At 47.3% G+C, this 12,847-nt stretch overlaps 1 protein-coding gene across 2 annotated transcripts in view; it reads right to left on the bottom strand.

Annotated features, from left to right (window-relative positions):
- SLC12A8 (solute carrier family 12 member 8) overlaps window positions 1–12,847 on the bottom strand; it is a 147,553-nt gene that overhangs the window by 38,418 nt on the left and 96,288 nt on the right. For both annotated transcript variants that reach the window (XM_043875234.1, XM_043875235.1), the window contains exons 7-9: window positions 9,502–9,589; window positions 7,865–7,952; window positions 229–375 (exon numbers count right to left, since the gene is read on the bottom strand). In XM_043875234.1, coding sequence (XP_043731169.1) covers window positions 229–375; window positions 7,865–7,952; window positions 9,502–9,589 — 323 coding nt within the window. The remainder of the gene's footprint in view (window positions 1–228; window positions 376–7,864; window positions 7,953–9,501; window positions 9,590–12,847) is intronic.

Here is a 12,847-nt window from a genome sequence, read left to right as displayed (position 1 = left end):
ACTGTGACCGTTAACTAACCCAGTGCCGAAGTGCTCTGGGTGGTTATGACATTGACAGATGCTTTGTCAGCAGCCCCAGACTAAAGAAGCCAGAGAACAGGGGTACAGGCTTGTTTCTCCCTACCAAAACCAGACCAGAGGCTCTTATCAGAAAGGTTTAAGCAATTTATTGGCCAACAGTCAGTTGATCAGCAAAACTGTACATTTCTCAAAGAAAAGGTCACTCACCCCTTGCCCCAAACAGGCCAGTGCGGGGATCACTTTCTCCTGGGCGATGCATTGCAGGATCCGGGGGGCTCCATAGAGGCCTCCCATACAGGAGGCCAGGGAAGAGATGTACAAGCCCAAAAGGAACAGGACACCCACTAGGGACACCTGTGTGAGGAAGCAGTTTCATTACTCAGCATCAGAATCTGCTTCTGCTCCCTTCTGCTCTCCTGGTTCCCACCCGCCCACACCCCATCTGATCATAAATCCTCCAGATTCGACATCTTAGATATATTCCCAGTACCTCAGACCCACCCCACCTCCTTGGCACTGCCACCATTTCAGTTTGACCCACCATCACTTCTTGTATGGACTACACAGAGCTTCTCAAACTGACTGTGTCTGATTCATCCAGAGTGCTTGTTAAAACACAGATTTTCTGGGTCTTACCTCACAGTTTCTTGATTCAGCAGGTCTGGTATATGGCCCCAAATTTGGATTTCTAACAAGTGTGTGCATGCTCAGCTGATTCAGTCATGTCTAACTCTGTGCCAACCTCTGGACTGTAGCCCACCAGGCTCCTCTGTCCATGGGATCTTCCAGGCAAGAACACTGGAGTGGGTTGCCATTCCCTTCTCCAAGGTCTAACAAGGGCCCAGGTAATACTGATGCTGATGGCCTGGGGACTATCCTTTGCGAACCACTGCCAGCAACAACGCTAAGGGCTAAGCTCTGTCCCCAGGCCTCTGCCAGCATTACCGACATGCACATTGGTCATAGTGAATGCCCCTGCCATAAGAAGATCAAAGGCTCCCCACTGCCCTGACATACCTGGCCCTTCTTGGTCTGTGACACTTCCAGTCCCACACCCTGCACACTCAGAATCCATCAGCATGATTTCCCTGCTTGCTGGAACCCTCTGTCCACATCCCGAAGCCACTCACTGTCTGTCTCTTAAACTCCCAATTGTGCTTCAAGACTCAGCACAAACCTCCCCTCCTCCATGAGCCCACCCTCCAGCCCCTGACATGAGTGGGTGCTCCTCAGGGCTCTGCTGCACCTCAGTGTGAGGTTGGGGAGCAGCAGACACACTATTTCCTCCCCTGGCTTCACGTCCATGGGGCTCCTGCCTAGTTCAACCTGGTCCACTAGGTGCCAATCCAGAGACGAAAGTGTTAAATGGGAGCGTGAGAGCCACATGGCCCACAGGCACCAGCAGACAGGAGGAGAGAGGGCAGAGCGGCTCTGCACGGGGCCCCCTGGCAAAGGCCAGTGCTGCTGCTGGCAGCTGTGTCCCCCACTGTCTGTCGTGAGTCCACGAGTCCCCCGCCCCCTTCCGAGCTGAACTTCATCTACAGCCACAGGAAAGTCTCTCTCTTAAGTATTTGAGGGGCCATTTCCTTTCTGTTGACATTTTACTTTAGGCAAACGGCCTGAACCGTGTATTTTAAGTGCTCATTTGTCCAGCTGTTACAGCTGCATTAGATTTCATTTTCTGTTTTGTCCCTTATACTCTTCTCCATGAAGAAGGTCCTCACCCCAGTTTTTGCTTCCTTTTTTTTTAACAATGCATCAAGCTATACCGAACATTGGCCATAAACTAGCACCAAAAATCTGTATCAGCCAGGATTCTTGACAGGAAATATTTTTTAAGCATGTGTTTATAGGATACTGGAGGGTCACAGAATCATCAGAAGGCTGAAAGATGGGGCTTGGAAAAAGGCAAGACCCAAAGCTAGCAGCACACTCAGAGTCCTGAACAGGAGCAGTCTGACCAAGATGCTACCAGCACCTGCTGCCCCAAAGATGAATTCTCACCATCACTTTACCTTTACATCACTCATGACATTTGACGCATCTGGTGGGCCCAGCCTAAGTCACACACCCTACCAGGGGCACAAAGGGACAGGCAAGCAAGAGCCTGGTCATTTGGGGTCCTATAATAATAAATGGGGATCACTCCCTTCAAGACCTCACATAAGTGAATAACCCTCAAACGGTCAGGGAGGTCAGAAGTTTTTTGGATAAGAGCCTAGCTTTTCCTTAATTCAGTGTGTATTAGTTCTCCTTAAATGCATTATTTCATCTTTATCCCCAGTGAATCTCCCTTATTTTCTTCAGTGTCATGAATTTATGTCTACCCCACCCTACTCTATTTACCACTTTATTACTAGAAGAAATTAATGTCATATAATATTCCCTCACTTTTTGTGTATTCTAATGGCAGGTCATCTACCCTGTGGTTAATTATACTCATGGCCCCTCTTGCCAGCATGCCATAAGCTTCTAAGTCTCCTGCACCTTGGCCTTCCCCACCGCACTGAGTCTGGCACACAGCATCCAGCAAGTGCTGTTGGCTGGAGTAATAAGGCTTCACAACTCCACTGTAATTGGTGTCCTGGATGTCTTACAAAATTGTTAGGTAAACTGGTCCCAGTATCAAACCCCTGACTCATTCTGAGATGCAATCATTCATCTATATCCTTTGTTTCCACCTTCTATCTGTTGATTTTTTTTTTTTAAAGAACTCTGTAATAAAATTTTATAAAAAGCTTCCACTCTGATTATACACACAAGTCACCCTGAGATTCTGCTCTAATTGTTACAGAGTGGGACTCAGACATAGTTGATTTTTCCAAAAGCCCTCCAGGTGATTCTAAGGTGAAGTCAGGGTGAAAGCCACTGGGCATGGTTCCCTATCTTCCATGCTTGCTCCCCTCAGAGAACTCTCCATCACAGGCACGCATGGTATCTCCTTGCAGAAAGTTTACTGCTTCTTATTCAAAAGGTTACATACATTTGAGTGTAAAAAGTTCTTTTCCATGTATAGCCTACCCATTTACAGTGAACATGAGAGGGAAGGAAATGGCCCAGGCTGGTGTGGTTCAGTGTTGGAACTAACCTTGGGAACTTAACGAGTCTCTGGCAACATGTGGATGGATACAGTGACCTCCATCTTGGCCAGCCTTCCCACAAACACTCCCCAGGACCACTGCAGAGCCCTGGGGCCAAGGGCCAGAGGGATGACCATCTAGGTGTAGGAAGCTTTGTCCGGTTTGTCAACTGCATTTAAATGGACTGTCCATTTGCCACTCTTTTATGTAAAACTGTTATTCAACCAATTTTCTGAAAAAGAAACGAAACTTTGGTCCTTGTGGTTGAATATAACAACTCCATTCTCTCTCTCTCCCACCTGAGTCCTGCCCCTTCCTTGTCACCCATTTACCCTTGGAGTGAGCACTGCCTGAGGACAGCATAGACACCTGGCATAGAGCAAAGCTTTACAGGTACAACAGTAAGCTCCAAGGCGCTGCTCCCAGCCTTGTAGAATTTAATCACTTCCTCTATTTATCTAGAACTGTAAACTTAACTACCTGTGCCAGTGAAGGTGGAAGTGAGAATTTATTTGCGCAGATATGTGTCAATAGTTCTTTAGGAAAACCCAAAAGGTGCCCTTCTATCATCTGCTTGTGTGAGTCATCACAAAATGCTGTCTTTCTATTACCTGGGGTGTGAACTACCCTAATTTCTTTTTCAGTAACTATTGATGAAAAGCATTAACTCATCTCTCTGTTCCTGGTACTTGATCCCAGCTCCCATGGGAACTCCAGTCACTGAAAGATCCTACCAACCCACTGGCCACTCCCTTCTCTTGAAGAACTGGGTTTAATAAGGTCATTTCCAAAGTACTCATTCTGTCTCATCCAATTCCTGTGGCCCTTTGACACTATTGAGGAGTACATCCTGACACCTTTACCCCTTTACAATCCCAAGCAGTTCCCTCTCTCTGCAGGCATGAGTTTTCTAATACTGTCCTCATCCCACAAGGTGACCAACATCTCCACTTTCAACCAAAGCTTTTCTCTCACTTGATAGCCACTTTCCACAAGCAAACATGTGGGCTTCCCTTGTAGCTCAGTTGGTAAAGAATCTGCCTACAATGCAGGAGACCTGGGCTCGATTCCTGGGTTGGGAAGATCCCCTGGAGAAGGAAATGGCAACCTGCTCCAGTACTCTTGCTTGGAGAATCTCATGGACTGTAGCCTGCCAGGCTCCTTTGTCCATGGAATCGCAAGAGTCGGACACGACTTAGCGACTAAACCACTACCACCACCACAAGGAAACATGATTGGCTTCACTTCCCGAGAGGCAGAGCTGTGTCCAGGACAGAGAGCAGAGGACAGGCAGGCGGCTGTGCTGGGCCAGGCTCACCCCCAGCTACAAGCCCTGCCTCACTCCATGTGCAGCTTGTGAACTGTGACTGCCAAATCCAAGAGTGATGAGAGTTTTCCCTGTGCCATGGCTCATTTTTCACAGGCATGTTTTGAAGATACTCCTCCTATTAATCTGTTCTTATTCTGCTAGTTAGCAAGCTCCAGGGCTCCTAAAATATTTGATCTTTTTGATATGTAATAAACACTTCTTCTTGGGCTTCATATAAGCTTATTGTGAAACAATTAATCAGTCTATTTCATTTTAGCCCTACTAATACCTGCTGTTTATACAATTCCTTTTTCTATAACTGAATAATATTGAGATTGACACTTTGGGGGCTTTTCCTATTCAGTTTAACATGTGGATTAATAGGGGAAAAAAATGTCCCCACCTGAAAACGTGTACTGTCTGTAAAGGTATCCCCATAGGAGTGTGTCTGTGTCCGGTTGCTCAGCTCTGACCAACTCTTTGCAACCCCATGGACTGTAGCCCAGTAAGCTCCTCTGTCCATGGAATTTTCCAGGCAAGAATACTGGAGTGGCCTGCCATTTCCTACTTCAGGGGATCTTTCCAATCCAGGGATCAAACCCATGTCTCTTGCTCCTGCATTAGGAAGTGGACTCTTTACCACTAGCGCCACCTGGAAAGTCCATAGGAGTGTGTAGGGGAATCAAGATGTAGTAAGCATCAACCATGCACCAGGTATTGTGCCTCACACAGATTACCTCAGAGTCACTGTGACATAGTCAAGATTTTTTAGAAAGCTTAACACTCGACAGCCAGGAAAAAGTTCCTCTGGGGTAGGGATATAAAGTGAAAAGAAACTTCTGAGAGAAACCATGGGCTGGGAAGCCAAATAATTAGAAATAGATCAGAGGAGCGGCAGGAAACCCAGAAAGAAACAGATGAACTGACCAGCTGCAGGTCAGGGGAAAGGAATCCAGGGCAGCCGGCAGCCGCTGAGGATAATTGTTCTGGCAGAAAAGGACTGAGAGAAAGAGAAGGAAGTGCTCAGAGGTGCTTGTCTCTCCTCTGAGGAGGAGAGTCAAGGGGCGGAGGCCACAGGTCTGGGTCCAGGCGAGACCCTCAGGGCACACAGACCAGCAGGAAGAGGCCTTGCTTTCTTGGGGCCCAGGAGAGCTCAGAGATGGGCCGGCTCAGGACCAAGCCATAGCTAAGACGGGGGAGAGCAGACGAACGGTTTATTAAACACCACATCAGGGTGGCAGGGTGTGTCAAGAGACCACGTGAGGCAAGCGCACCAGTCAGCCTCTCATGCCGCACCCTTCCCTCCTCCAGGTGCCAAGAGTACAGCTGCCTGTGGCCCAACTAACTCCCTAAGTATAGTCCCTGCTACTGCAGCCCAGTCAGTCCCAAGGAGGGCAAGAAAGAAAAGCTGGGATTCATGGCTTTCAGGGGGAGTCTCATTTGGTCCTCTTTTTGTGGGACCCCAGGGTGGGGTGGGGTGGGCAGCACACCAGGGAGCCGCTATTGTGGAGTTGCCCCGAGCAGTTCTGTCCCTGTTCCCGCACTTGTGGTGATGGCCTCTGATTGCTACTGACAACCAAGAATACTATCTTTTCTTTCTTGCATAGGCTTTACAACTGCCTGTTCCAGGAAACACTCTTGTGTCCTCTCCAAAAACCCACCTTCCACCTCTCACCTGGTGGGTGCACAGTGACCTGCCCACAGGCTGTCGCCAGGCAGGGCTTAGCAGGCGCCCCAGCCACCAGGGAAGTGCTGGCCTGCCTGTCTGTTTTACTGTTGGGGACAGGTGGCCTTTCAAACAAGTCCCCCCACCCCCAACCTCCATGCATAAGTCTATTATTAGAGGTGGAATCTCCACCCACGAAGTCTCCCCAGGGATGCTGGTGGATCTCCCCCGGCTGCTGGTGAAAGCTGTTCTCACTCTCTTACTTGTGGCCTTCCTGGGACACATGCTGCCCCCTCACGAACACCTATTCTTGGCTTCCCTGCAAAACAGGGGAAGGAGTAGAGAGAGGGGCCCCACCCAGGGGATCATTTGACTCTTTTCATCCAGATCAGAGTCTCTGATGGTTGAAAGGGCCTCTGTGGGGGAATCCACAAGAAAGAACCGGCTCAAGAAGGGGCAGAGCTTGCTGGCATGGTGTGGACAGCAGCTGGCCGCTCCCTCAGTCCAGGCCCAGCTGCTCCCGGAGGCCTTTAGTCGCTCTAATGGAGCCCAGCTTTTCATTCCACAGTTAGAGAAGAGGCCCCTGGGAGATGAGACGTGACATGGCAGCAGCAAGCACAGACATATAAATGAGGGACACTGACTCCTTCCCTGAGAGTAAACCCTGCTCACCTCGGGGGTCTAAGACCCTGGGCTCTGGGAAGTGGATGTCAGTGCTCTCACTCCCTGAACTGCTGCCCCTTGCAAACCTTCTTGCAAGGTAAGGCCAAGACATCTTTCCACCCCTGAAAATAAATATCACCTTGACACTGGCGTCTACACACCTGAAAAAGAAACCTGCACCAATGTGAAAAGCCAGCCCAAACACTGCTCTAAAATGTAAGTTCAGCACTTCTAGCCCCAGGCTGCCCCAAGCAGCACCCCTCTATGTACCTGCAAGGCAGCTTTGCAAAGCCTCACACCAGAGAAAAAGGTGCTTTCTCTGCAACAAGAGCAGTGATACTCAGGAGTTAACTGAGTAAGGACACCTCCCTGGCCTGGCATGTCTTTCTGATACATGACGGGAATCTCAGGGTCCACTTTCCCCCAAGGGAACTTAAGGGAAGAGAGGAGTTTTGGGGGATTTCCAGCAAAATGTCTGGAAGTCTTAATCTCCTGGGTTCTAGAGATGCCAAGTGAGTGTCCTTGACTGTCACATGACCTCCAGCCTGTTCAGAGGCTGTGGAACATGAGGACTTGGCTAATCATCTCTGGGCTGGTGTAGTGCTCAGGAAAACAAAGATGCAGTATCCAAATCCATCGGGCCATCCCCTGGGGAACCACAGAGGACAAGGGGCCTCCGGCCCTGCCTCCCACCACCCCTCACCTTGGCGTTGGCTTCCTGCCCTCTTTTCTATCCATCAGCCTCCTCCTTCTTACTAGTTTCTTGTGAGTAGCTTTCTGCTCATAGTGGAAGGGAGGCTATTGGCAATAATGAAGGATTGTTGGAGCTGGGGATCTCATGTGACCAGATTCTTTGTTTCTGCTCTGATTTTTGACATGCAGGGTTGCCCGTGTCCCCATTATTTAGCACCTGCATGCATGTGTCTTCTCTGATGTGGTTACCCAGGTCTAGGTATACATAGGAAGGACCTGTACCTGTCCCACGGTTTTGGCCCTTGTACTGCAGTCCTGGGCCCGCGACTACGTGGAGTCCCCAGCCAGGATGCAAAGGGGAGGCAGCCATTGCTGCTCAGAGCTGATCAACGAACTGCAGCCTGAGCCCACCAGGCTGCAGGACTCACCCACCTTTTCCGCAATCAGGAAGTCATAGCGAAGGGCCTCTCGGGTGCAGATGGCGCCGAGCAGGAAGACAAAGACGATGTACAGAAACCACCTGCAAGAAACCCAAGCGGAACAGGGCTGCCACCTGACATCACTCAACCCCATTCCACTCCACCCTCCTCAGCCTGAGGGCTCCCCCAGGGAACTGTCCCCAAGGACAGAGAATGGTCATCATGAAGCCTCCCCAGATTGTCTGGGGGCACTGCCAGTACTCTTTTCTCCTCTAGCGTATTTCATATAAATATACATAAAGATATCATTTCATATAAACATATAGAAATGTATCATTTGCTTCTTACAGAGGAAAACACAGAGGTTTTCTGGGGTGGGGCAGTCCAGCTGGCCAGGATGCAGGCCACGGTTGACTGGCAGGTCTGTACCCCATCATTCTATAGCAGAACAAGTTGATGAGCTGTCAGGCCTCGGACTCCCGCTGTTCCTTGGCCCGCAGGTGACAGAGAGCCAAGCCGAGTGTGAAAGACCAACTGTGAGCTGGCTCTGCCCTCAGAAGCCCTGTGACCTTGATGAGCTCACATGAACCCAGTGGCCTCATTCCCATCTGGACAGTAGGAGGATGGGCCAAAGGCTCCTCCTGGGACCTCCCAGCAGTGACCAAAAATGAGGCAGTGTTCCTTCTTTTCCTTCTGGACAACCACCCTTATCTTTGTCAGCCTCATTTTCCTCCCAGAGAGATAATCTTATTTAGCACAAAACAGACAGGTGCTGTATACCTGGCTAGGAGCCACAGTCTCATTACAACAAGCTAAAGCAAACTCAGCAGTGATGAAGAGGGGTATTAATATTTTTTAAACATCACGGTTAAAATAATGCAGGCACTTTAATCCTTGTCATGTCTGGGATTTCATTACCTTTCACACCTACCCAGTGAAGGCAGAGGAGGCTCTTCCCGTAGTGCAGAGAAAAAACAGAAGATTCTACGTCAGAATCAGACCCAAGGCACCCAGCCTGCTCACATGGGTGGCACAGTGTGAACTAACACAGGGAAGCCTGACGGCCTTGGGGCAGCGCCAGGGAGGCAAGCTGGGAGAAGAGGAGAACCAGCCTCTGACTTCCTACTGTGCGCCATTACACACAGCATCTCCTCCACAGTCTACAGGACACATGTGTTCTCATTAACCCCATTTTACAGAGAAGAAAATGGAGGCTCAGAAGGTTAATTGTCTGAAGTCCCACAGACAATCAGCGGAGGGGAGTAGCATGCAAGTCTTATTTCCTCTGCAAAACTCTTCCTTTTTATATTCCCTGCAATGGTCCTGGAAACTCAATGGTTACAAAATGCCCAAGTTCAAAATGGGGGTGGGGAAGGGGCAGGGCAGGAGGTTGAGGGAAAAAGCAAAGAAAGGAGTTCACCTTCTTTAACGACCCCCTTCCTTGCCACATTCCCAGGCAGGGGGGATGAAAGAGCGAGCATCTAAACCCACCAGACGTGAATTTTCCAGCTGGCTGAGTGTTAAAAGGAGGATTGGAATATCGAATAGATTGGTCACATTCAGGGCACTCTTAGAACAAAAGCAGCAATCCCCTCTTTTGCTGGGGTTTTCTCTCCCTCTCTCCAGCTGATTGCCACAAGGGGAACTTACGAGATGCCAACGGCTACTAGGGAGCCCAGGGGGATGCTGGCAGCAGGCTCCCTGAGGTCGCCCCCCATGTTGAAGCCGGCCATGACTCCTGAAAGACACCCAGATGGGAGAGAAGGGTGAGCAGCATCCTCCACACATCACCTTCCCCTCCTCGGGGCCTCTCCTGGAAGGGATCCTCAGGCATGCCCTCCCATCTGCAGCTCTGCAAAGTGCACTTCTCAGTCTCCCCTGGCAACTGGGGAGGCATCCTCAAGGCGTGAAAGGGACTTTTGTGGGTTGGCTGATGCTCAGGAGGAGAGCCCAACTGGTGACAAAAGCATCTTATGGCCCAGTGCAAAGTAATGAGGGCCAGGGAGGCGGCTGGCAGGCCACACAAAGGTCCCAAGGCCACATGCTGAGCTCTGAGCTCCGCCTTCCAGCCAGATAACACCCAGGAGAGACTCAGCCTTAGCAAAGCACCGCCCCTGCCTGCTCAGCAGAGTTCTTTTCCTCTGCTACCCCCAGACTACACTGGGGTTCAGGGGCCCCAGAGACACGTTTCATCCAATATTCAGTCAGCAGCCATGTTCAAAGCTCCTGAGCTGCCAAAAGGCTCTAAACAGATTCCAACAAACCATCTTGATGCTACCAACACTGAGTGGCAAGCTCCTCTTCACCATGGACTCTATTCCTCATGAACACTCATGAAAAGCACGTAGTCGTGATGGGAGGGACATCGTTGTGGTCCAAACAAACACAGGCAGGAAACCAACAAGACAGCATGTGCTGAGCATCACATGGATCCAGCCCAGACATGCTCTGCAAGTCCACAGGAGTGGGTGCATTGTGAATGTGGTCTTGAAGGACATTTTGCATGGGTTTGGGGAGAGGAATGGGTCCAACTCCATCAATATGGATTTATGAACACTTTGAACCTGACAGGGCCTGTGTTAAGTGCTTTTCATGCCTTTTTTTTTTTTTAAATCTCATTTAATCCTCACAACAACCACATCAGAAAAGTAGAATTATTTTCCCCATTTTATAGACAAGGAAACTAGTGCTAAAAGAAGTAAATTAAAATAGCTTAAGGTCACATATTTAGTAAGTAGCAAAGCTAAGATTCAGCCTTGGCCTGTGTGATTCGGAAAATTGATCTCTTAACACCTCTGCTATAATGCTTGAGGGAACTCAAGTGCAGTGAAGTAAAGCGAAAGTTTAGGCCCAGAAAGTTAAAGAGAAGCTTTTTCAAAGACTACCGCGAATGCTGAACCAAGGAAGAGGACTGCATACATTTTGATCCAGCAATTCCACTACTACGGTTGTATCTTAAGTAAACAGTCAAGGATATAAGTAAAGATTTATCCAAAAATGTTTATAAAAGCTTGTATATATAGAGTGGTGAAAATTATAAACAATCTAATGTTTAAAAGTAGTGTGTGTGTGTTAGTCGTTTAGTCGTGTCCAACTCTTTGCAATCCTATGGACTGTGGCCCACAAGGCTCTCTGTCCATGGAATTATCCAGGCAAGAACACTGGAGTGGGTTGCTATTTCCTTCCCCAGGGGATCTTCCCTACCCAGAGTTCAAACCTGGGTCTCTTGCATTGCAGGCAAATTCTTCACAATTTGAGCCACATAGAGGACTGGCTAAATAAGTGATGATACATCTTTCAATATATACCAGCCCTCCAATAATATCAAGAATATGTTGTGATACGAAAAGAACTATTGTTTCAATTTCAGAGGCATATCTGAAAGCAGAACATACAGTATGATCTTATCGTTGTGGAAAAAAAAAACAAAACAGATAAATAGATGTGTAGAAAAATGAAAAAGGAACTAGAACATATTCAAAATAATGTTATTTCTGGGTGATGGAAAAACAGATCATTTTTTATTTTGTCGTTTATCTCTACTTTCTCAATTTCCTATAGTGATCATTGTGAAATAAGGAAGTAATTCTTAAATGTTTTTTGTTTGTTTAAAATGGCATGTCGGGCACATTTTCTTTATTCTCAGTCCTCTCCCTCCCAAGATCCTATTAAAAGGGCAGTAAAAGGGGAAAATGGATGCATGCCTAAAAAAAGAGGATTGGGAGGGGGAGCCACAAGTAGATGAAAAGTTTCCCCAAATGTCTGGAACATAGAAAATGGATAAAATGATACAGAGTACTAAAACGAAAGGAAAAGAAAACCTTGGAATGCTTTTCTAGAGTATCTAAATAAACTGCCCAAGGAAAACCAGGACCACTAGTATGGATATTCACACTCCAGATGAAGCTCTCCTCAAGAGCCAGACATACCCACAAACGTGCTGCTGTCAACCCTTTCAAGAAGGAAGAACCCCATCAGGGAGACAGACCCCCATACACTACAGTAGGAGAGCCACACCAGCAACCAAAGATTGTCAAGTGTATAACAAAAATTAGCAACAAATACACAAACACATGCGCGATAAAAACAGAACAACCTGGGCTGGAAGAAACATAAAAATCAGGACACAGAAGAAAATTTTGAAGAAAATACTAATTAGTAGCTCCGTAAACATCCAAGAAGAATATTCTACCTAGAAAGCAAGATGCTATGAAAAACAAAAAATAATCTAAGAACAAGAAAAAGACTTTTGGAAATTAAAAACATGATCACTAAAATTAAAAACATGATTACTAAAACTAAAAATGCAGTGGAATATCTAGAAGATAAAGTTAAGTAAATATCCCAGAATTTAGAACAGAAAGACAAAGGGGTAGAAATTTTGAGCAAAGACTAGGAGAAACAGAGACGAAATCTGGAGTTACAATATCCAACTAACAGGAGGTCCAGAAAGAGAGAACAGAGAAAATAAAATAAGCTGGTAAACAACAGAAATAAATGTCTTCAACCTGAAGAAGACACAAGTCTTCAGGTTGAAATATCCCATAAAGTAAACAACAAAAAGGCCCACACCTAAATGTATCATTGTGCAATTTCAGGAGAAATGCTAAATATTTTCAAAGATAAAAACCAAACAGTTACAAAGGAATAAAAATTAGACTGGCATCAGACTTCTCAGCAGCAACAGTGAATGCTAGAAAATAATGGAGCATTGATTTTTAAATTCTGTGGAAAAACTATTTTGAAACTAGAGTTTTAGCCAGATTATCAATTAAGTGAAAGTAAAGTTAAGCAAAGAAGGGCTCAGAAAATTTACCTCCCACACATCATTTCCAAGGAAGAAACTAAAGCAAGGACTCCAGTAAAATGAGGATATAAGCTATGAAGGAGAAAAACAGAAGATTCAGAAAGCAGTGGTGATAAGTCAGGAGTTAATAAAGTCCCATAATAATAGTTGTGCAGTTGTGCAGCAGAGAAACCAGCAGAGACTGAAGCA

Source organism: Cervus elaphus, chromosome 19, assembly GCF_910594005.1.
Source record: "Cervus elaphus chromosome 19, mCerEla1.1, whole genome shotgun sequence".
NCBI lineage: Eukaryota > Metazoa > Chordata > Mammalia > Artiodactyla > Cervidae > Cervus > Cervus elaphus.
Note: the sequence above shows the minus strand (reverse complement) of the source record. Positions and strands in the feature narration are given on the sequence as shown.